Here is a 22,898-nt window from a genome sequence, read left to right as displayed (position 1 = left end):
CCGCCTTGTGCTCCCTCCCCTTATCACTGCAGCTGGGACAGGCTCTTCCTGTTATCTATAGCAGGGGAAGTGGAGCAGGCCTGTCTGTGTGAGAGAGAGTGTGTGTGTGAGCATGCTTGCCAAGTGAAGCACGCTGTGTGTAGCACGCATGACCCCAGGATAAATGCTTACCAGTACCAAAGCCCCCCATTTTAAACACACACACACACAGACACGTTATCCAGGTTGTTATCTACTACAGGAATAAGAGGGTGTGAAAGTGTGTAGATGTGTTTTCTGGCAGTGTTAAGACGTGTGTGAGTGTATAACGTGTGTGTCTGTGTGATCAGGGCCAGCTGTACCTCCTGGTGACAGACCAGGGCTTCCTGACGGAGGAGAAGGTGGTGTGGGAGAGCCTGCACAATGTGGACGGGGATGGCAACTTCTGTGACTCTGAGTTCCGCCTGCGACCTCCGTCAGACCCAGAGACGGTGTACCGCGGACAGCAGGACCAGATAGACCAGGTCAGACCACTACGCCAATTGGGCCCTCTGATCCAATTCCACTTCATTCATGGGAGCAACGATAAACAATGCTGAACACCCATCTAGCTGAATCATGGCAGCCATTTCGCACTGTTGGGTGCACCGCATATCTCTTGCAGAGGATGTATACCATGAAGAACAAGGTGCACCGTCACAGTGCAGCATTACAAACATACTAGGTCAGGGTGAGTCACAATCAGAGTTTACCTGAAGATTAACAGAGTGGATTGTATAAAGGGTACAGCAAGTATTACACATCCCCTCTATCTGGGCTCTGTTTTCCCCGTGGCTCCCTAGCCTGCTCCATCTGCACTCAGCTCTGGAGAAGTAGCGGGGAAGAGTTCCTCAATAATAGATGTTCAAAGCTCCTCTGCTCTCCCGTTAACCCCCCCTCCCACTCAGGGTTTTAATGTCTGAATGCCTGATCAGGAGATGACCGTGACATGTGGCGCCTCCCTCTGTACTGCGCTGCATCACGCTGCGCTTCGATTGGCTGTTTAATAATGCATGATGTGGTTTGTGACGACAGCTGATTGGCTGGCCTGGTGGCAGGGCTGCCCAGCAGCTTGTCCATCTGCCAGGGTCCATATTCACCGCCCTCACCCAGCACAAAGAGGGAGGGAGGGACCATATACTCACGCTCTCATCCACGCTCACGCTCTCATCCACCCAGACACTCTTATGCTTGAGAGGGCATATTACAGCCGACAATTAAGACAGTCTGATGCTGCACTCAGGAAAATATTTGGTTTTACTCTACATGAGGGTTATGAATGAATAAAAAGGTCTGTAGCCCTGACTTTAAAATGGCTGGTGCTTCATAGCTTACAACTAGGCTTACTTTATACTTCAGCTCTTAGCAGTGGCACATCACTCTGGTAACAGTGTAAACACCATGATGTGAAACGCATTGACCTGGTCCTATTCTCTTTATTTATTTTCTTTCCTTTATTTCTTTTTCATTCTTTCTTTCTATCCCTCTCTCTTTACCCCCTCTCCTCTCTGTATGCAGGACTACCTGATGGCGTTGTCGCTGCAGCAGGAGCAGCAGTGTCAGGACCTGCAGTGGGAGCAGCTCCCCGAGGGCATCAGTGACCTGGAGCTGGCCAAGAAGCTGCAGGAGGAGGAGGACCGACGAGCGTCCCAGTACTTCCAGGAACAGGAGCAGGCTGCCGCAGCACAAGCACAGGTCGGGGAAGGAGCCTGGGTGGGAGGGAAAGGGGGATACCTAGTCAGTTGTACAACTGAATGCCTTCAACTGAAATGTGTCTTCCGCATTTAACCCAACCCCTCTGAGCAGGAGGGGAGCTTGTGAGAAGGGGGGAGGGAAGATGCGAAGAGTGGAGTGGAATGGGGAATATGATGAGAAAGGTGTGTAGGAAAGAATGAGGATGAGAAAAAGGGTAAGGGTTGTCAGTTTATATAGATATAGCAGAGTCAGGGGCTTAGTCAGATAGAAATTAAATATATAGCTGACATGAATCTGTTGTACACAATACATGTTCTGTCTGAATGTATCTCTATGTTCAATGTGATTGTGATGTAATTAAGCAATAATGCACGGCTCAGGTCTGTTCTTTTGGATACAGCCCTTAGCCGTGGTATATTGGCCATATACCACAAACCCCCAAGGTGCCTTATTGCTATTATAAACTAGTTACCAACGTAATTAGAGTAGTAAAAATAAATGTTTTGTTATACCTGTGGTATACGGTCTGATATACCACGGCTGTCAGCCAATCAGCATTCAGGGCTCGAACTACCCAGTTTATAATGTTGCTTATCCTGTCTGGGCGAGGTGGGACGCAGCCAGTGGAATCGCGGGGCGCGAAATACAAATACCTCAAATGCTATAACTTCAATTTCTCAAACATATGACTATTTTACACCATTTTAAAGACAAGACTCTCGTTAATCTAACCATATTTTCCGATTTCAAAAAGGCTTTACAGCGAAAGCAAAATATTAGATTGTCAGGAGAGTACCCTGCCAAAAATAATCACACAGCCATTTTCAAAGCAAGCATATGTCACAAAAACCAAAACCACAGCTAAATGCAGCACTAACCTTTGATGATCTTCATCAGATGACACTCCTAGGACATTATGTTATACAATACATGCATGTTTTGTTCAATCAAGTTCATATTTATATCAAAAACCAGCTTTTTACATTAGCATGTGATGTTCAGAACTAGCATACCCACCGGTGAATTTACTAAATTACTCACGATTAACGTTCACAAAATACATAACAATTATTTTAAGAATTATAGATACAGAACTCCTTTATGCAATCGCGGTGTCAGATTTTAAAATAGCTTTTCGGCGAAAGCACATTTAACAAATTTCTGAGTACATAGCCCGGCCATCACGGCTAGCTAATTTGACACCCACCAAGTTTGGCCCTCACCAAACTCAGATTTACTATAAGAAAATTGGATTACCTTTGCTGTTCTTCGTCAGAATGCACTCCCAGGACTTCTACTTCAACAACAAATGTTGTTTTGGTTCCAAATAATCCATAGTTATATTCAAATACCTCCGTTTTGTTCGTGCGTTCAGGTCACTATCCGAAGGGTGACGCGCGAGCGCATTTCGTGACAAAAAATTTCAAAATATTCCATGACTGTACTTCGAAGCATGTCAAACGCTGTTTAAAATCAATTTTTATGCTATTTTTCTCGTAAAATAGCGATAATATTCCAACCGGGCGATTCCAACTTTCTGGCGCCTTCTGAGAGCCAATGGAAGCCTTAGAAAATGTCACGTTACAGCAGAGATGCTGTATTTTCGATAGAGATGCAACTGAAGGACAACAAATTGTCAGACAGGGCACTTCCTGTATGGAATCTTCTCAGGTTTTGGCCTGCCATATGAGTTCTGTTATACTCACAGACACCATTCAAACAGTTTTAGAAACTTTAGTGTTTTCTATCCAAATATACTAATGTATATATGCATATTCTCGTTTCTGGGCAAGAGTAATAACCAGTTTAAATCGGGTACGTTTTTTTATCCGGCCGTGCAAATACTGCCCCTTAGCACCAACAGGTTATTCACCCGCTTGAATGAGCCACAGGTAGGTATTGTGGTTGACGCTCCTGTTCCATCCTGTCTGTTGTGCAGCAGCCAGCAGAGGGCAGTGACGAAGCAGACAGAGCAGCAGCAGCAGCAGCAGAAGCAGCATCATCATCAGCAGCAGCAGCATCATCAACAGCAGCTGGAGCCACACCCAGCCCAGGGAAGCAGCCCTCTGCCGGGGAGCGCAAACCCAAAAAAGAGCCCAAGGATAAAGACAAATGTGTTCTATTGTAACAGAGGATGGTTGTGTGTTTGTGTGAGAGAGAAAGAGGGGGGCAGAATTTTTTTTTCACATTGACCTGACACCCTACGCACAGCCCCTTTTTGAAGAGCAATGACACAAACTGAGGAGTTGCCGTTCCCAAGCCACTGGTGCCTGCCATCCTCTACCCTCAGTGGGCCCGGTCAACAGAGGAAGGGACGCTATGACAGCTACCACTAATCTTTCGTACAGTTGGCCAAACTTTGTTACAAGTCGCACAGTGCACTATATTTGTGATCTGGGGTTCAGGTTAATGGGGGTGATTTTTATAGCAAAATGAGAAAAATTCCAGAAACAGGATGCTGGGAGGGAAAGAATTCAGAATCTGAAATATCTCCTCTCATGGCACCAACTTTTTTCAAGGAAATCGTTTTCATTAATTTTCATTATTGCAGTTGATAAGCTATTTTTTTTTTTACAGCACGTGTAGATATGCCTGCTTTGATTCACTTCTGTTTTTGAGCGTTAGACTTTCTACTGAAAACACATAACCTTCGTTTCCTAGCTATTGGTTGGTGGGGGTTATTTAGCTCCTTCCAATTGGAGATAATCAAGAGTTTGTTCAGAGTCTTATTGGGATAGAGATGAGGTGATCGTGACATCAGTGAGTGTAATATCTAAGCACTCCTGTCTCTTCACCACGTTAATGGATGCCAAATTACTACATTAAGTGTGTTTTTGCGCATGTGTGTTTGTATGCGTGTGTGAGAGTATTTTAGAGAACTATTTTATTTTGGTATATACTTCAATTGAAAGGGATTCATTTGTTTTTGCCGGTTAGAAATTCATGTAAGACCCTGTTGTGACAAGCCTTTTGTATATCTCTCTAACACTACCCACATCCCTGTTCTTCCTGAGAGGCCTGGAAGTCAGTGCCATACTTTGGTAAGTGCTGTCTCTACCAACCCTCATCTGCCATTTAAGACTCGCCCTATCCAGATTGGCCTTACCAGAGTATGGCAGTGTTGAATTCTGGTGTGTGTGTGGTTTTGGTGTCTACGGTGTGTATGTGTGGCTGATATGCTCGGCTGCATTGATTTATGCTCTTAATTTCAACTTGGAAATAACCTAACATCAACAACAAAAAATGTTACGATGTATATGAGCAGTTGGATTGAAAGATATGCCATGTATTTAATTTCTCATATTTGCTTTATATGATTCACATCCAGTACAGTCTGGACAATCACACAGACAGAACCATGGAGAAACAGGACGGTGCACCTAATTTGACTACTGTCGCTCACTCTTACGCTGTCCCTGAGAGACTTGGCTGGTTATTGGCTGCAGAGCGATAGCAGTATCCTACACTAATAATCTGAAGTGCCCAATGTCACACAGATTTGCCGGCAGTTAAACTGCTGGTCACGCCGTAAAAAGCTGACGGAGATGTTGTCAATATGGGAAGCCTTATAACCTCCTCGTTGAGTTATGGAAGTAGGATTTTCTACTGTAGCCATTTTTTTATCCATGTGCTCCTCCTACAACATCTGACTTTCAGACAAATTGATATACATTGTGTACATACCTAATGCACATTTATGACAGCTAGCTAGTAGTTTGCGCCATTGTCCTACTATGGTACTGCCTCCTGAGAGATTTACTGTTTTCTATCTACACATTCCAGCTGGATGCCTTGACTCAAGCCTTGTGTTGTACGTCAGACCTAGAAACACAGTTATAGGGGGGACTCCTCGCAGTGCTGCTAGTTAAGGGGTCCCCTATTTTTGGCTGTTACATTTTGTTCTCATTGTTCAGAAATGGACAACCCCAGCCTTCAAGGACAAGTCCAGTACTTCGTATTTATTTTTGCCTGGCTACTGGCTGCATCTTGTAGGAGTAGGCTACCTGACTAGTAAGGCTTATCTGCAGGCTGGACTTGAGGACTGGGGTTAGTTCAGCCTGTCTATACGGTCCTCACGAGGCCACACTTACTCTGTATAGAAAATGCCTTACAACATTTACAATATCTTTTATAAGAATAAACGGAAACAGGTGTATTACCGGAATGAGACAATCTGTAGATGGTAAACTAGACATCAGAAATACTCTCAGGCCTTCTCTGAAGGGACATATCCTTGAGTGTCTTTTGTAAATTGTTTGTGTATTAGCTGCCTTGGCAACAGCAATGATAGGTATATAACATTGTAAAGTATTGAATATACCCTGTAGTAACTCCCTCGAGAGACTGTGTTGTAATGTAAATGTGTAACCACATATAGGTAACAAATTATTTCAACACATGGTATCTAACTAGGTCGACTTCATATTATCAGGCTGTTCATAATTATTGCTAGTTATGTTCATGGATGGCATGACAATGGGTTTCTGAGCTTCTCTCAGGCCTACCTAGTCAAAGGAATTCACCATGACTTTACACTAGAATAGGTTTGCCACTTGTAATGGAATTTAAGGCTGCTTTTAGAAAGTGAGTAAACTGCTGCTGCGTTTATGTTCACAATGACTACCCAAAAAGTAATCTGACTGAATAGACAGGACTTAGAGAAACACCTATGTTGAAGCGAGCGTATACATCTTGCTTATGGTGTGCTACAGTATGTCCTTTACATTATTGACAAGAGTGATTTTGTGAAAGGTTGGGGGGATGGGCAAAATACCACGTCCCTTTGAGTGTCAGGGACACAATCCATACTCTTGTTTTGTTTATAAAATAACATCCATTTTAAAGTTAGTCACACTACAGCTTTAATTATACTTGTTCATGTGGTCAACCTTCCCAGTGGCAACAACGTTCAAAAGGCAACTAGTACTGAGTATTATGATGAGAACCTCAAAGGGCCACTTTATCTAATTACTTTGAGGTTTTTGGGGGAGCAACAAGATGTTTCACAGCTGCCTCACATACTTTTCTTTAAAACATTTTTATTGTGCGTAAGCTTGCTTTTGGAGTCATTGCATTATTTACCAGTATCTAGATATTGTTTTGTGTTTCAGCTTTAATGTTGTTCTTCAGAATAATTGCTAAGGATTTTGTTTGTGGATTGTCTCAAGTGAATGTGTGTAAGCCTTGTTATAGTGCTTGGGGGTAAATACTGTACAAACAGTCTTAACAAGGTAGTCCTTGAACATATAGTCATTGTAATTGGTTTTGCACTGTTACATTGATATGCACTACTAGGCTGCGTTTGGACAGGCATATTCTTTCCACTAATTGGTCTTTTGACCAATTAGTGAGAAAAAAAGATCAGAATTGGTCTGCCTGTGTAAACGCAGCCTAAGAGAAGAGAAAATACCTCATTTTATACAGAATTAGAAATTGTGTGAGTGCTATTGTTCTTTGGGTACCTTGTAAAAATGGAATACTGTCTGGAATTGCTACAACAGTAGCTCTTCAACAGTTAGTTGAATATGAAATGCTCAATTGTTTCTTTGACAAAGGTATGAAAGGGCTGGTTAAATGTACATTAAGTACTGTGTAGCCCCTTTCAATAAAAGTTGATGCAACTTCATCAGGTAGCTGTCAACCTGTTATGGCCATAATTGTTTTGTAGCTTTTCACACTAAAAAATGCCACTGGCTGGTCATCTAGAGGGAATGGATTAAATTAATTTGGCTATTTTTACATTTATAGAGTGGCGACAATTGTTAATCCCCTAGTAGTTTCATGTGTAAAATCATATTCTGGAGCACAGAACAGGAATGCAATCCCCCATGTTGGTTGAACTTGTTCTGTTGATTTAAATGCATGTAATGCAACAATTGCTTACTAATGACATTCAGTGGAGTATAATTTCAATGATGTTAATATTTTCACTTATGTTTAACACCTTGTGAATATGAAAAGGTCAATCCTCATGTTGGAAGGTTCAAATGTTTATAAACATATGACCAAATAATGTATAGCCTATCACAGTACCGTTGCAACATGTAGATGGTGTTTCTTCTGTAACAAAATGCCTTAGACGAGGGACATTCAGCCTGATTAAAGTACATGGACAATAAAACTTACATTCTCTTTTCACAACCACTCAATGTGTGATGTCTTGTATGTGCACTTCATGAGTCAAATGTAGGAGCGAAGACAAAATGAGCAAGATGTATAATTTAACCTTCAGAAGCACCAGGGGCATAACTAAAAATGATGGTTAAAGAACACATTGATCTGCTTACATTTTACATACAGTTTCAGTTAGGGGAAGAGCAGTTAACGTCAAACTTGTTACAAATAACTAAAGCTGTACAATTCTATTCTAAAGGTAAGTTGAACATTATGTGCACAGGGTTGTTTAAGTCACAGCACAACTGTTAGGAAACCATACATTGCGGTAACCTATACAGAACAAAACATTTCTATATCAACCTTATGGCTAGAAACCAGCCTCTTAAAAAAAACTATGTATTTTTTAAAAATAAGCTGATCTGGGGACAGGCAGTTAGAACCGTCGGGGTGCTCCTTTGAAGGGCTTGAATCCGCCAACACTGGACATGGAACTGTTGGTGATCTGCACGATTCTGTTCATTGCAGATGAAGAGTGGCTGGAGAAACAAAAATACATTTCTGCCTAAAAACAGTGTTGCATACAGTAATGAGTAAATACATAGAAGCTCGAATATGGCTTCTACCAGAATACATTATTTTTCTTAGTTTGCTTGGGCGGTATACCGGGGTATTTGGAAATGGCGGTATGGAAAAACCATCATGGCTAATACCGTTGAATTTGAATATTTGTATCTACTTTAAGTAAATACCTACAGTCAACTTGTGCAATCAGTTAGGAGAAAGAAGCACGTGGTCATTTCACCTGTCACAATTTTTCATTATTAAACATACTGGTAGTCCCCAGTCACGTGGTGTTTGTTTACAAGCACACAACAACGAGAGACCAGAGCCTTGTGTAGCACACGCCAGGTGATCTAGTTAGTTATCTTATACCTATTAACTGTCTAAAATGTGCTAAATGCTCTGTAGTTGTGCATTTGGTTTACTAGTTAGCCATCTGGTTAAGTGGTTAGCTTCTTTCAAAATCAAGCTTTGCTTGTAACAGCAGAGAATCCCCTCCTGGATCAAGTGCCTTGCTGTCTAATATTTGCTTTGTGGATGCAGCAAACTGTGGAGCATTTTTAGTTACTTGTATAACTTTGAGCTGGGATGTCTGTCCTACAAATACTTTAGGTTAGAGACTGTATAAAATGTTCAATGTCCTCTTTAGTATTTAGTTGGCGTTCTCTATGGAATTTTACATGGATTACAGAGGCGCAGTGGGGTTTGAAAATAGTGCTTGTGTTCAGTGTAGGTATTACAGCATATCCCGGCATAGCAAAATGACCGTATGGAAACATGGATACCACCCAAGCCTAATTCATAGTGCTCATACAAGTCCGGTACACATGACATATTCATTTCAGTCACAACTATTACAGATTAAATCCACCCCTCGGCTTCTCTCAGCCCATCCCACCATGCCACCTGCTCTTGATTTCCTTGTGCCATTTATTTTTCAACTGTTCTGTGATGTCTTACACAGATTCTCAAACCTTTCTAAAATGGGATATTAAAAATATATATATTTTTGTTGTTCATTGATTGAGTATGGCTTTCCTGATCGACCAACAGTGCTATTTGTAGGGCTAATTTTGGAACAATGTTATGACTGTTGAACCACTCCTGAAACTGTGACCAGAAACAGGCTACATAGGAGCAATACCAGAATAAGTGGTCGAATTGGTTGTATGCCCAATATACATAATTCTTCTTTTGGTGGCAAGAATATTGTATAATAATTTAAATAGAAAAACTTAGTTTTGAGTCAAGCGTTGTTTTGTGTATCAGTTTATAAACCATGTGCCATGGAATCAGCACATCAGAAAAGTATTTTGCAACCTGTATGGTGCCACGGTCAACATTTGACCTCAAATAAAACTGGAATATTTTTCTATTCATGACAATTTCTCTCTAATTTTGGTCTTTAATAAAGGACAGACAAACAAGCTCCCCTTCTCCCCCTTGTCGCCTACATTTTTGCAGTAATGCACCAATCAGTTGGTTGTAATTTTAGATAGAGCTAACAATTCCACATATTTGTGTTAACCGCACATGTGACATAACTCCACCTTTCCTATTCATAATATCATTAACAAATGTTTTTTAAATCAATTAGCATATTTGAGTTTAACCATATGTGTTGTAATATTTGTTCTGTCTTTTCTGGGAGATGAAATTGGAATTGCAACCAGCTTTGTAAAGCTTGTTTCAGAAAGGGTGATATTTAGAAAAAAGGTTCCAATTTCAATTAACTGAAAGTGAGAGGTTGTAATCTGGATAAAGGGAAAAGTACAGTCTTAATGCAACGGCAGTGAATACCTTGAGTGTGGGGCCATCATGCTGCCACGGCTGTCTCCCATCCTGCGGCTGTCTGGGAAGCCCCCTCCCTGGGATCCAGCCCCACCATGCCACTCCTTCCTGGGGGCCGGCTGGTCCCGGCCATGCCGCTCCACCACCACCTGGCGGCCAGAGCTGAAATGCTGGGTAGAGAACAGGGGAGATTGTAGTTATGAATTCCCTATCTGAAATGTAACTAAAATAGAGGAAATGGAGGGTATTGAATGTGTAGATTTAGTTATGGGGGGGATTTGTGAGGTGCTGACCTGGTCTGCCATGACCATGGGTCTTCCTCCATCCCGGCCACTGAAGTTGGATCTTCCTCGGCTGGCTGAGGAGCCTCCTCTGAGAGCAGGCCCCTGGCCATCTCTGCTTGAACGCTCTGGCCGCATACCTCCGGTACGCACAGCTCCACTACATAACCACAGAGACAGGATTATTACCACACGGATTACAACAAAAGGCCATTGTCTACAAACTTTAAACAAGCACACTAGGCATCCATCCATTCTGACCGTATGTCCCCCTTAGGTGCACTCATGCTGCCGTCATTCTTCCATCCTGCATGCCCAGTATGAGTAGCATGACCAGTGTGCCCGGTGCCTCTGGGGGAGCGGCTAGTATGAGACATGCCAGGCATGGGTGCTCTGCCCCCTGCTGGCCGCTCCGACATGGGCGCGGCCCGACGCTCCGGCATGGGCGCGGCCCGACGCTCCGGCATGGGCGCGGCCCGACGCTCCGGCATGGGCGCGGCCCGACGCTCCGGCATGGGCGCGGCCCGACGCTCGTCCCTGTCTCGGATCTCTCTGCGGTCTGTGAGACGGATGTCTGCGCGTGGAGTTGGAGGAGGCTCGGCCCTGCGGGCAGTCTCAAAGTTCTTGGGGTAGCGCTCAAACCCAGAGCTGTCCCTGCGAGCAGCGGGACGGGACTTCTTGGCCTCAGGCTCACTGTTGAAGCGGTTACGTCTGAAAACCCCACACACCCAAAATGGATTGTCAGATTCTGTCAAGAGCTGACTGTTACTGGAGGGGGATAGACATGCTAAACTGCTATGTGGGCTGTGTGTAGCTTGCTCTTTGCCTGTTTAGGTTCAGGTTGCTTTATTTGCAAAAAGCACTATATAAACAAGAGGGCTTATCAAAGAGGGCCTACCTCTCAATGGTGTTGGGCTCCACGGCTGCAGCCTCGGGGAAGCCTCTGCCCCTCTCTCGGGGGCTGAACTCAGTAAAGCGGTTCTGCTGGCGGTTGTAGTCCGAGCCCTGGTTGAGACGGCCCTCAGACTCTGGCTGGATCTTCTTGTTGCCATTCCAGTAGGGATCATCCCTCCGGCTGAAACATTCAATGGAGAATGTTTTAGCTGGGCGACAAGTAAACTGGTGTGGAATACCACTTTTTGAGCTTGGTCAGATATGATACCAAAATGTATCTTTCACTTGATGGTCAAATTGACATCTGCTTGTCATGTCTGAGATCAAGCATCCCTGTCTGCCGTGGGATGCAGACAGACCAGGATAGCATGGGAGACAAGTCTGTGTGCAGGGGAGACGACAAAGCAGTACTGCACAAGCTGCTCTATAACCTATCCTGCAACTTCATGGACATAATGGTGGAAGCTGGTTGTCCACGATCAGAGCCTCAACTACACAGAGCAAACATCCCATCCCCAACTAGTGTGGCCTTGTGTACCTGTGGTCCACATCGCGGCCTCTCTTCAGGTTGTTTCTCTTCTCCTGCTCGTAGCGGAGCTGCTCCTGCTGCCTCCTCAGCTCCTCCCGCTCACGAGCCATACGCTCCGCCTCTTTACGCCGCTCCTGCATTACAGAGATATAACGTCAGCATTACATTATCAATCCACTATATGGTTTGCTCACAATTATCTGCTCAAAAATGCTCCTAAGAGCCTTTGAAAGAGCACCAGAATGAACAATGAGTAAACAACTCACCTTCCCCCTGTCGTTTTTACAACAATCAACTAAGGTACAGCCTAGAAGACTAAACATCCTTAATGATTTGAGTCCAAGCACCTGCTCTATGCGGATCCTTTCTCTCTCCAGCCTTTCCCTCTCCATGCGCTCCCTCTCCAGTTTCTGCCTCTCCACCTCAAGCCTCTGGCGTTCCCGGAGCAGGTTCTCCCTCTCCTCCCGCTCCCTAATCAGACTGATACGCTCACGCTCTCGGCGTTCCCGCTCCGCTATCTCACGCCGCCTGACGGGACAGGAAGTCACAGAAACATTAGTACCCAGCATCCTCACGGTACTACAAAGTACAACAATTACAGTAGGAGTTTGCGTTTCAGGCTGACCTGCGAAGCTCCACAGCCCTGCGGACCCGCTCCAGCCGGACCATACGCTCGCGCAACCTCTGCTCTTTCATCTTCTCAAAGGGGAGGATGTCTTTGCTGCCTCCCTTGTTGGGGAAAACTCTAACTCTATTCATCTCCATCTAGGAAAGGCAAGCATGTAGAGGTGAACTATGAAAAAGAAAATTCCATTATCAAACTGTCGGACAGAAAAAAACTGCGACCAACCTCTTCGGGAGGCATGAAATATCTGGGTCTCCGCTGCATCATGTTGTTGTTGGTGGTGAAACCCGGCTTGTCAAATCTCCCCCTCCTGAACGGTGGTCTCACTTTGTTGAGGTCTCCTTTGGCATGATCAATCACCACCATCTTGCCAGGGCTCTTGGTCCCTACACAATACAGGACACAGAGGTTAATTTTTACTACTCTACCCTTCAACACATTAAAGAAAAAGGAACCTGAGATAGGGAGCATACATACTTCCACCATGCTTTTTATCATCTTTCTTGGAGGCATCTGGGCCTGAGCTGGATGTTGTGCTTTTAGACTCCTGCTTCTTGGATGAATCCTTGCCGTCTTTGTCTGATGGCTTGTCGGACTTCTTCTCCTCTTTTTTGGAGGATGGCTGGGTTCTTTAGGGGGGAAAAAAAGAGCAGGCACAGAAATGAATATTTCTTTCAAATTTCCCCATTCTGAAAAAGACAGATTGTGTTTCTTCCTCCCTTACTTGCTAGTGCTAGTCTTGTTTGTCGACGCACTACGTTTGTCACTCGATTTGATTGAGCTGGTTTTGTCATCTGATTCCTTCTTCGAAGGTTCTTTCTTGAAGGGATCACTTTTAACCTGAAAAGACAACAAATACTCCGTCACAGTATTTAAAGGCTCCGTCACAATTCTGAAGCAATGTAATTTCAATTAATTGAAGAACAAAGGACCATGAACCTTTTTTTTCCCTACAATGAATACGACAGAGCGCATGTTGGCTCAATGGCTCAGAAGAGAATGTCAGCCAATGTTGTTCTGCAGAAAACTCTCAAAATGACATCTTAAAACATTCAGAACTCTTGACATTTCTATGACGTCACAAAAGATAGAAGTCAGAGCAAAGATTCTGAACTGTAAAATTGTAATCGTTCTCTGAACATTCTAGCTGAACAATGTGCAAAACAACAACTGTTTGTCAGCTTACCCTTTCAACAGATATCTGCTGGCCGTGGAGTTCTGTGCGGTCCAGGTGGGAGATGCACCTTCCCACCTCTGCACTGGAAGACATTGTCACCAAGCCATAACATTTGGCACCAGGACTGCGAGCATTAGTAACCACTTTGGCACTAAAAACCTGCGGTGACAGGAATTTGTTTAGGGACGGAGCAACTACATGCTGCTTGTAGAGGGTTGGGTTAAATGCGCAAGACACATTTCAGTTGAATGCATTCAGTTGTACAACTGACTTGGTATCCCCCTTTCCCCTAGTAAACCAGTAAATTGTTTCCAATAAGTCAAAGCAAAACCATGACACCCATACAGTAAGAAACATCAAACCCCAGTACCCCACCACAAGAAACAGTTTATGGATGTTTTAAGCTCTAGGCTTACCTTCCCATATTTGCCAAAGAGGTTTTTCAAATCAGCTGCTTTGGTGTTGGAGGACAGGCCGCTCACCCATATGTTTCGAGTGGAGCTGCTTGCACTGCTACTGCTGATACTTCCTGAAATAGGGTAGTTTAAAAACATACAAGCATGCACTGTAGAGGCTTTTACATGTAAAATGTCTACACATTGTACAAAGTAATCTATAAAGAGCCTAATGTTACATACCGGTAATAACTAAATGTTAAAATGCAGGTGCTTTTGACTAAATGAAATCATTTCAGACACCTTTAAAAAATGCCAAAGAAATTTACTTTTTAGATATGTGAAGAAAACTGAGTAATACGGCAGATTACACCAGTGGTACTAAAATTCACAGATACATTTTTTGTTCTGACGCTTGAGAAAATGCCATTTTGGCTGTCCAGTCAGTACTGCACATTGATTACATGCACTACATAAAGGCCTACACTTGACCATCGTCTGATCATTAGTAGTGACGATTTGAGAAATGTATCTGTAAAATGCTTACCTTTGTCATCTTTTGTGGCCTTTCCATCTCTGTCCTTTGAAGAACTACAAAGCAGATTTCACAACAAATAAAAAGAAACAAGAGATGAGTGCCAGTATATGAAAGCCCCTGCGGAATATGACGTACACCAGGGCAAACAACTTTTTTGGTCAAAAAAGAAACACTTTTTTTCTGTATGTATGTTGTTTTTTTTTTATCCCCACGGGCAAGGCTTGCATTTGGACAAATCTCCCATAATGGCCTTTTTCATTGCTTTTCCACGGGTGATATGGGTCATGTTCTCAGCCAATTTACTCCCTGGACCAATGAAATCTTCAGTATTGCGTTCGACTTCACAGCGAATCATTTCATATGTTTCTGACAAACTGACATCACAGGGACTACTGCCCCTTTAAAAAAGCCCTACGTGGGAACTGGAAAAGGCAAACGTGCTGGAAAGGTGAAAGTAACATCTGTTTTCAGCTCCTGGTTAATGACACAAATTACCCAACTTCAGAAAAACAACCAAACGAAAGTAACAAATGGGAGGCTCATTAGGTACATCAATGAACATTTCTCATTAGGAAAAAAAAGTTTAAAAAATCTTGAGGCTACCCACAATGCTGCGTTCACAGTGAGCTGGAACTTGGTAGTAGTATCTTAAAGAACTGACATAGCTAGAAAGACAAACCTCTTTCCTTGACCTGATGCCCCAGTAGACGAGGGGCCTTTCTTCCCAGAATCCTTGTCTTTGTCTCCCATTTCAGCTTTCTTCAAGGCCTCTCTGCTTTCCTTCTTAGAGGAGTCAACCTTCGTCCCGTCATCCTTCTTACCATCTTTATGGCCTTCCACTTCCATCTTCATGGCATCCTTTGGGCTCGTCTCAGCAGAGGCCTCTGGCTCGTCACAGCCCTTATCTGCCTCTGAATCTGGAAGTTTCACATGTTTACCTGTTTCCAGGAGGTCATCACCATCAACATCCAGCGTGATGGCATCTTCATTCTGGAGTGTGACGGATATGTTATCGTCCTCGTCTTCTTTAGCGGAGACGGCAACTTCAGTTTCGATCTCCTCCACTTGTTCAGCCTCCGCCTCGGCTTCTGCCTCAACGTCCTCACTGGGTGGAGGTTTAGAATTTTCGCGAGTACCATCATCTGTATCAGTTACATCTGAGGGATTTAATAAGGATAAAACATGGCAAAAAACACAATGTTTAACATTGACATGTCTGTTACTTGACCTAGAAAGTAGAATAGAAAGCAAGTTTAGTATTAGTGGTCATCGAAGGGTAGAAGACCACAGGAACACACAAAACATACATTCCTCATTGAAAAACGGTGGTGTGGTTCAATAATCTTCATCTCCAATACTTCTTTTGCGATCCTTACAGTTATGAGTACTGTACAGTGAAGTTACTCTTCAATGCAGCTGTCATTAGGAGCTCCATTCCAGTTCTTCAGTTTGAAGAGAGGGCATTTGTTCAAATGAAAAGAAAAGAGCATCTGTCCAACTTCTTCCGTAACCCCCAAAAAATCTGTGCCCAAAGCCATGGAGGTCAAATTCAGTCTCATTTTATGGCTGTTCTACTGCCGAGGGCTCTCCCATCATAGTCTTTATGGTCATCTCCCATGTCTTCTTTCCCTCATAAAAGTCTGTCTTATTAAGTGACTTGGAAGGTTGACAAAAAAATAGATGTCATCTTTAATTGTCCTTGTGACTGTAGTGACTGGCTCAAGTCCTTAGCAAATGTGTCCTCAAGACTGCACATCATGTCCTGGTTGGTCTTTGAGCATTCTCAGCGATGATTTCTTCTCTCCGTCTGAGACATCTGTACTGCAGTTGGGTGCTACAGGAGGATGGGCCCCGATGGGCAGGAGTCCCCCATGGTATCGTCAGCGCACACTGGATCTCCCTCCAACTCAGCTTGACTTCTTCCGGCATACCTTTCCCTCACCTTGAAGAAGCCTGTTGATTCCTGAGCTTTTTATCTTGAAGGAATGTGCCATGCAGTCTGTATGGTTGTTGGAGCCCTATTGCATCTCAGGCCTGGAAGAGTAGGTAACATCCCACCCTCAAAAAAAGTACTGGGTCAAAAATAAGCAAGTCCTCCACAAACAGGATGTCCCTTCTATGTTGTATTCATGAACAATGAGTCCTGAATAGCTGGCTTGCTGAGTATCCAGCCAGCAGACAAAAGAAACGGAAGGCATAGAGGAGAGAGGGGGCATAGCAGATTCTTACCTTCACACAAAGGGGCTACCTGCAAACCCCCCCAAAAAAGTAATCAATTCAATAGGGTGTGAGCACAAACATACCTTCTTCAACGTCATCCTCGTCTCCCTCCTGAAAAAGAGACCAATGTGAAAGGTAAATACACAAAGACAGTTTCAGTCTACTGCTTTACTAAAACCGGGTTAACCAATCTGAATACCAGCATTTATTTATTTTTTATTATCTGACCAGGGTATGGTAACCCAATGATCTCTAGTCTACTGTGAGAGTGGGGTAAACACAAACATACCACAAACGTAAACATATTCATGTGATACTAACCTTGGAAAAATATTTGTTTTCCTTGGTAGGAGATTCATCTTCCTTGGAGAAGGAGAAGTATTCATCTTCCTTGGAGAAGGATTCATCTTCCTTGGAGAAGGGTTCCTCTTCCATTGGATTGTCAGTGTCAGAGTCCACTTTCTTTCCTAAGGAAGTAATGGAGTCATATCATCCGAAATGGAAACAGAAATATTGAACAGTAATTGAAATATTAGGAATGTCAAATTACCTTTAGCTTTTGCATTTTTTTTATTAGGCGTGTCTGCTGGGAGTGGAATTTCAATTGTCTCTGCATCTCCACCTTCCTCCACAATGGCCTGAGAAAGTATTTATAAAAAAATAAAAAATAAATAAAAACACTATTGTAATTACTGGTCATTTATCTGATATTAATTTAGCTGCAGGTCCCACCCTTATATTTAGCCTCACAATGAAGTGTTTTACCATTTTCTTTTCAGGACAACCTGGGCTACAAGTAGAACACAAAACAATTGCATTCATGAGTTTTATTGACAGAAAATTTGGTCCGCCAAAGCATAAACCTAATAAAAATGAATTTATATGAATGCTGTAAGTACAGAAATTGTTTGCTCGCTGTGATATTAATATCCAACTAGTCAGTGACAACTGGAGTTTGTGACAACTATGTGAGCTTATTACAGTATTATAGACACCATGGAACAAGCTGCAAACACTCAAACTGGACAGTTTTATCTCAATCTCTTCATTGAAAGACTCAATCATGGACACTCTTACTGACAGTTGTGGCTGCTTTGTGTGATGTATTGTTGTCCCTACCTTCTTGACCTTTGTGCTGTTGACTGCGCCCAAGAATGTTTGTACTATGTTTTGTGCTGCTACCACATTGTGTTGCTACCATGCTGTGTTCAGGTGTTGCTGACTTGCTATGTTGTTGTCTTAGGTCTCTCTTTATGTAGTGTTGTCTCTCTTGTGTGTTTTGTCCTATATTTATATTGTATTTATGTATTTTTTCATCCCAGGCTCCGTCAGGAGGCCTTTTTGTAGGCAGTCATTGTAAATAAGAATTTGTTCTTATTCTTATTAAAACCTGTTGGGGCTAGGGGGCAGTATTGAGAATTTAGAAAAAAATATGTGCCCATTTTTAACTGCCTCCTACACCAACTCAGAAGCTAGGATATGCATATTATTAATAGATTTGGATAGAAAACACTGAATTTTCTAAAACTGTTTGAATGGTGTCTGTAAGTATAACAAAACTCATATGGCAGGCAAAAACCTGAGAAAAATACAAGCAGGAAATGAGAATTTTGTGGCTGTACTATTTTCGAGTCATTGCTAATAGATCACACAGTGACAAAGGATTCATTTCGCACTTCCTACGGCTTCCACTAGATGTCAACGATCTTTATAAAGTTGTTTGAAGCGTCTATGATGAACTGAGAACGAATGACAAGGAAGGGAAGTTGACGTCACTTCATTATTGCGCGTTCATGTGAGGCGAGACGTTTTTCAAGACACAGGAGAGGTCGGGTTGAAATATTACTGATGTTTCACGTTAAAAATGGCCCTAAAGATTGATGCTAAACAACGTTTGACATGTTTGAACGAACGTAAATAGATTTTTTATTTTTTTTACTTTTCGTCGTGACTTTTCCCCCCCGCCCTACATTTTGAGGAGCCTACTGAACGCGCTAACAACATGGAACAACTTGGAGTTATTTGGACATAAATTATGAACTTTGTCGAAAGAAACCACATTTGTTGTGGACCTGGGATTCCTGGAAGTGCCTTCTGATGAAGATAATCAAAGGTAAGGGATTATTTACAATAGTATTATTGATATTAGATGGTTCCAAGATGGTGCTAACCTGTATATCCTAGCCTATTGTTCTTAGCATAGCACCCCATTTATTGCAAAGTGTGATTTCCCAGTAAAGTTATTTTGAAATCTGGCAATGCGGTAGCATTTACGAGATGTTAATCTATAATTCTTTGAATGACAATATTATAATTTACCAATGTTTTCGAATAGTAATTTTGTAAATTGTAACGCTGATCACCGGAAGCATTTGAGGGGGGAAAAAATCTGAATTTCACCGCCACTGTAAAATGCTGTTTTTGGATATAAATATGAACTTGATGGAACAAAAATGCATGTATTTTTTTAAATTTTTATTTCACCTTTATTTAACCAGGTAGGCAAGTTGAGAACAAGTTCTCATTTACAATTGCGACCTGGCCAAGATAAAGCAAAGCAGTTCGACAACATACAACAACACAGAGTTACACATGGAGTAAACAACATACAGTCAATAATACAGTAGAAAAAAAAATAAGACTATATACAATGTGAGCAAATGATGTGAGATAAGGGAGGTAAAAGCAAAAAAATGCCATGGTGGCAAAGTAAATAAAGTATAGCAAGAAAAACACTGGAATGGTAGATTTGTAGTTTGAAGAAAGTTCAAAGATAAATAATATGGTGCAAATGAGCAAAAGAAATAAAATAAATAAATACAGTAGGGGAAGAGGTAGTAGTTTGGGCTAAATTATAGATGGGCTATGTACAGGTGCAGTGATCTGTGAGCTGCTCTGACAGCTGGTGCTTAAAGCTAGTGAGGGAGATAAGTGTTTCCAATTTCAGAGATTTTTGTAGTTCGTTCCAGTCGTTGGCAGCAGAGAACTGGAAGGAGAGACGACCAAAGGAGGAGTTGGCTTTAGGGGTGACCAGAGAGATATACCTGCTGGAGCGCGTGCTACAGGTGGGTGCTGCTATGGTGACCAGTGAGCGGAGATAAGGGGGGACTTTACCTAGCAGGGTCCTGTAGATGACCTGGAGCCAATGTGTTTGGCGACGATTATGAAGTGAAGGCCAGCCAACGAGAGCATACAGATCGCAGTGGTGGGTTGTATATGGGGCTTTGGTGACAAAACGGATGGCACTGTGATAGACTGCATCCAGCTTGTTGAGTAGGGTATTGGAGGCTATTTTGTAAATGACATCGCCGAAGTCGAGGATTGGTAGGATGGTCAGTTTTACGTGGGTATGTTTGGCAGCATGAGTGAAGGATGCTTTGTTGCGAAATAGGAAGCCAATTCTAGATTTCACTTTGGATTGGAGATGATTGATGTGAGTCTGGAAGGAGAGTTTACAGTCTAACCAGACACCTAGGTATTTGTAGTTGTCCACAAATTCTAAGTTAGAACCGTCCAGAGAAGTTATGCTGGATGGGCGGGCAGGTGCAGGCAGCGATCGGTTGAAGAGCATGCATTTAGTTTTACTTGTGTTTAGGAGCAGTTGGAGGCCACGGAAGGAGAGTTGAATGGCATTGAAGCTCGTCTGGAGGGTTGTTAACACAGTGTCCAAAGAAGGGCCAGAAGTATACAGAATGGTGTCGTCTGCGTAGAGGTGGATCAGAGATTCACCAGCAGCAAGAGCGACATCATTTATGTATACAGAGAAAAGAGTTGGCCCAAGAATTGAACCCTGTAGTACCCCCATAGAGACTGCCAGAGGTCCAGACAGTAGGCCCTCCGATTTGACACACTGAACTCTGTCAGAGAAGTAGTTGGTGAACCAGGCGACGCAATCGTTTGAGAAACCAAGGCTACTAAGTCTGCCGATGAGGATGTGGTGATTAACAGAGTCAAAAGCTTTGGCCAGGTCAATGAATACTATTGTATAACATAATGTCCTAGGAGTGTCATCTGATGAAGATTGTCAAAGGTTAGTGCATCATTTTAGCTGGTTTTCTGCTTTTGGTGACGCCTGTCTTTGAATTGACAAAACATTACACACAGCTATTTTCAATGTACTCTCCTAACATAACCTAACTTTATGCTTTCGCCGTAAAGCCTCTTTGAAATCGGACAATGTGGTTGGATTTAGGAGATGTTTATCTTTCAAATGGTGAAAAATAGTTGATTGTTTGAGAAATTGAAATGATTAGATTCTTGCAGTTTTGAATTTCCCGCCATGGTATCTTGTCAATAAATCCGTTAGCGGGATCAGAGCGGGAAGGGGTCCTCAACAGGTGACTTGCCTAGTTAAATAAAGGCCAAAAAAAAAAAAAAACAATATGCTCTTCTCGGTAGAAGTAACCCTTAGCCTTCCAACTACTCTTATGTAGCTTGTGAGCATAATAGAGCAAAACATGAGCCTCTCACCTTTTTATAGATAAAAGTTTGTTGCGCAAACCATTCGGACTCTACATACATTTTAGTAAAAAGACCCAGCCCTGGGCCCCTTCGGGATCCGCCCTTGTCTCAAACACCACTCTAGCTCAGCCACTCTTAATCACACAGAAGTATGTAGTTCAAACACACTGTTTAAAACGCACACCGGCGTTACTCATTGGGTTAAAAAAACGTTTGTTAGTCACCAAATATGAGTTTTGATTTACAACTATCGTCATTTACTGCAGTCACGGCCAGGATGTACGTCCAAAAACGGTCTAAATAAAAATGTACAAGCAACTGAAGAAAAAAATGCCTATTCCGCACCGCCAATGTGTGGGGATTGGGATGTGGTCACTCACATCCCAAGGATCCCTGATAGCACTAACCTTACTGCCATGGACAAGTCGTAAGTCTACAACAGCTCAATACATTGTAGTTGCCGAAGAGGCATTGTTTATTCCTTTAAAATCTCATTTTAAACCTAGCAGCTAACCCTAACCACACTGCTAACCTTATGCCTAACCCCAAATTAGTGGTGAACGGTGCAGTTTAAGGTGATGGAGGGCAATTATTATTATTTTTTTATAAGCATGGCCTTATTTCTATTACAGCATATTTGATGACTGTCATTCATATTCCATTCACCCAGCTCAATGTAACATTGATAGGTTTAGGCTACTACATACTACTTGAATATCCCCTACAGTAAATATTATCTTAACTCTTATTTTTATTAAAAGTGCTTTGTTTGTTAAGGTATTGTAAGTAAGCATTTCACGGTAAGGTCTACATCGGTTTTATTCTGCGCCTGTGAAAAATAAAACGACATTTTCTATTTGAATTATAGACGTTAGTTAACTCTGATCAAGGTATTTCGCTTAATTAGTTAGCTAGTTAACGTGTGGATGTGCTGTGGGCCTAAAGCAACCTAGTTTTCTAAAGGAGACATGTAACTTGCTAGGTAGCTGTGCACATGCTGAATGCGATAGATGTCACGGCCAGATAACGTTAGTTAGCAACGCCCCTAACCGACTGCATCGATGCAGGACGGTGGGCTACCTTGTCAACCTGACGCTGCAAAGCCAGGCCGCGAGCACGCAGTACTGCAGTTGAAAACAAGTCAGCATCCAACGGTAACGTTTGCTAGCAGGCTAAACATCTTAGTTGACATCTACGAAAAAAGCAAGCTGTACATAGATACATATTCATCCCATAACAAGTTGGTTAGCAAACCAGTAGCTAAACTATCTAGCTGGCAGCAGTTGAGGACGGCCTCAATCAAATTCGTACCACAACTGTTTGGTAGCTAACATTAGCTAGCGGCCGTTAGCGTTGCGTTCGCCATGTACAAATAAATTGAGCTCGTTACCTGTTTCAGCCTGGCAATTAAAACATTCTTCACACCTGCGACATCTAAATTCCTTCGCTTGAGTTCAGATTTGAGATCTATAACTCGTAAATCTGTTATTTTCTTTGACTCCGTTGAAATGGCACCCGACGCCATTTTACCTCGCTGGATGTGTTGTAAAATTGTGTGTGCAGAAGGGAAGCACGCAATGCCCCCAATGTTATTCT

General features: G+C 42.6%; 2 protein-coding genes across 3 annotated transcripts in view; one reads left to right on the top strand and one right to left on the bottom strand.

Moving 5' to 3' along the window:
• LOC115203097 (ubiquitin carboxyl-terminal hydrolase MINDY-2) overlaps positions 1-7,857 on the top strand; it is a 25,322-nt gene extending 17,465 nt beyond the window's left edge. Inside the window, exons 7-9 of one of the 2 annotated variants that reach the window (XM_029767466.1) lie at positions 330-503; positions 1,537-1,713; positions 3,656-7,857. In XM_029767466.1, the coding sequence (XP_029623326.1) occupies positions 330-503; positions 1,537-1,713; positions 3,656-3,841 (537 nt within the window). In that variant the 3' untranslated portion in view covers positions 3,842-7,857. Of the gene's footprint in view, positions 1-329; positions 504-1,536; positions 1,714-3,652 lie in introns of both variants that reach the window. The other variant, XM_029767464.1, reaches the window with a different exon arrangement.
• LOC115203096 (SAFB-like transcription modulator) lies at positions 7,691-22,898 on the bottom strand. Its single transcript, XM_029767463.1, has 19 exons — positions 22,693-22,898; positions 17,392-17,479; positions 17,163-17,308; positions 16,925-16,952; positions 15,301-15,778; positions 14,631-14,674; positions 14,105-14,217; positions 13,698-13,847; positions 13,236-13,351; positions 12,989-13,140; positions 12,737-12,897; positions 12,512-12,651; positions 12,234-12,414; positions 11,896-12,020; positions 11,362-11,538; positions 10,725-11,174; positions 10,476-10,623; positions 10,192-10,352; positions 7,691-8,366 (listed from the first exon to the last, which is right to left on the bottom strand). Exons 1-19 carry the CDS (start codon positions 22,825-22,827, stop codon positions 8,264-8,266), a joined length of 3,096 nt encoding a protein of 1,031 aa, XP_029623323.1. The 5' UTR covers positions 22,828-22,898; the 3' UTR covers positions 7,691-8,263.

The sequence above is a fragment of the Salmo trutta genome, chromosome 12 (genome assembly GCF_901001165.1).
Source record: "Salmo trutta chromosome 12, fSalTru1.1, whole genome shotgun sequence".
NCBI lineage: Eukaryota > Metazoa > Chordata > Actinopteri > Salmoniformes > Salmonidae > Salmo > Salmo trutta.
This window is presented reverse-complemented; position numbering and strand designations above follow the sequence as displayed.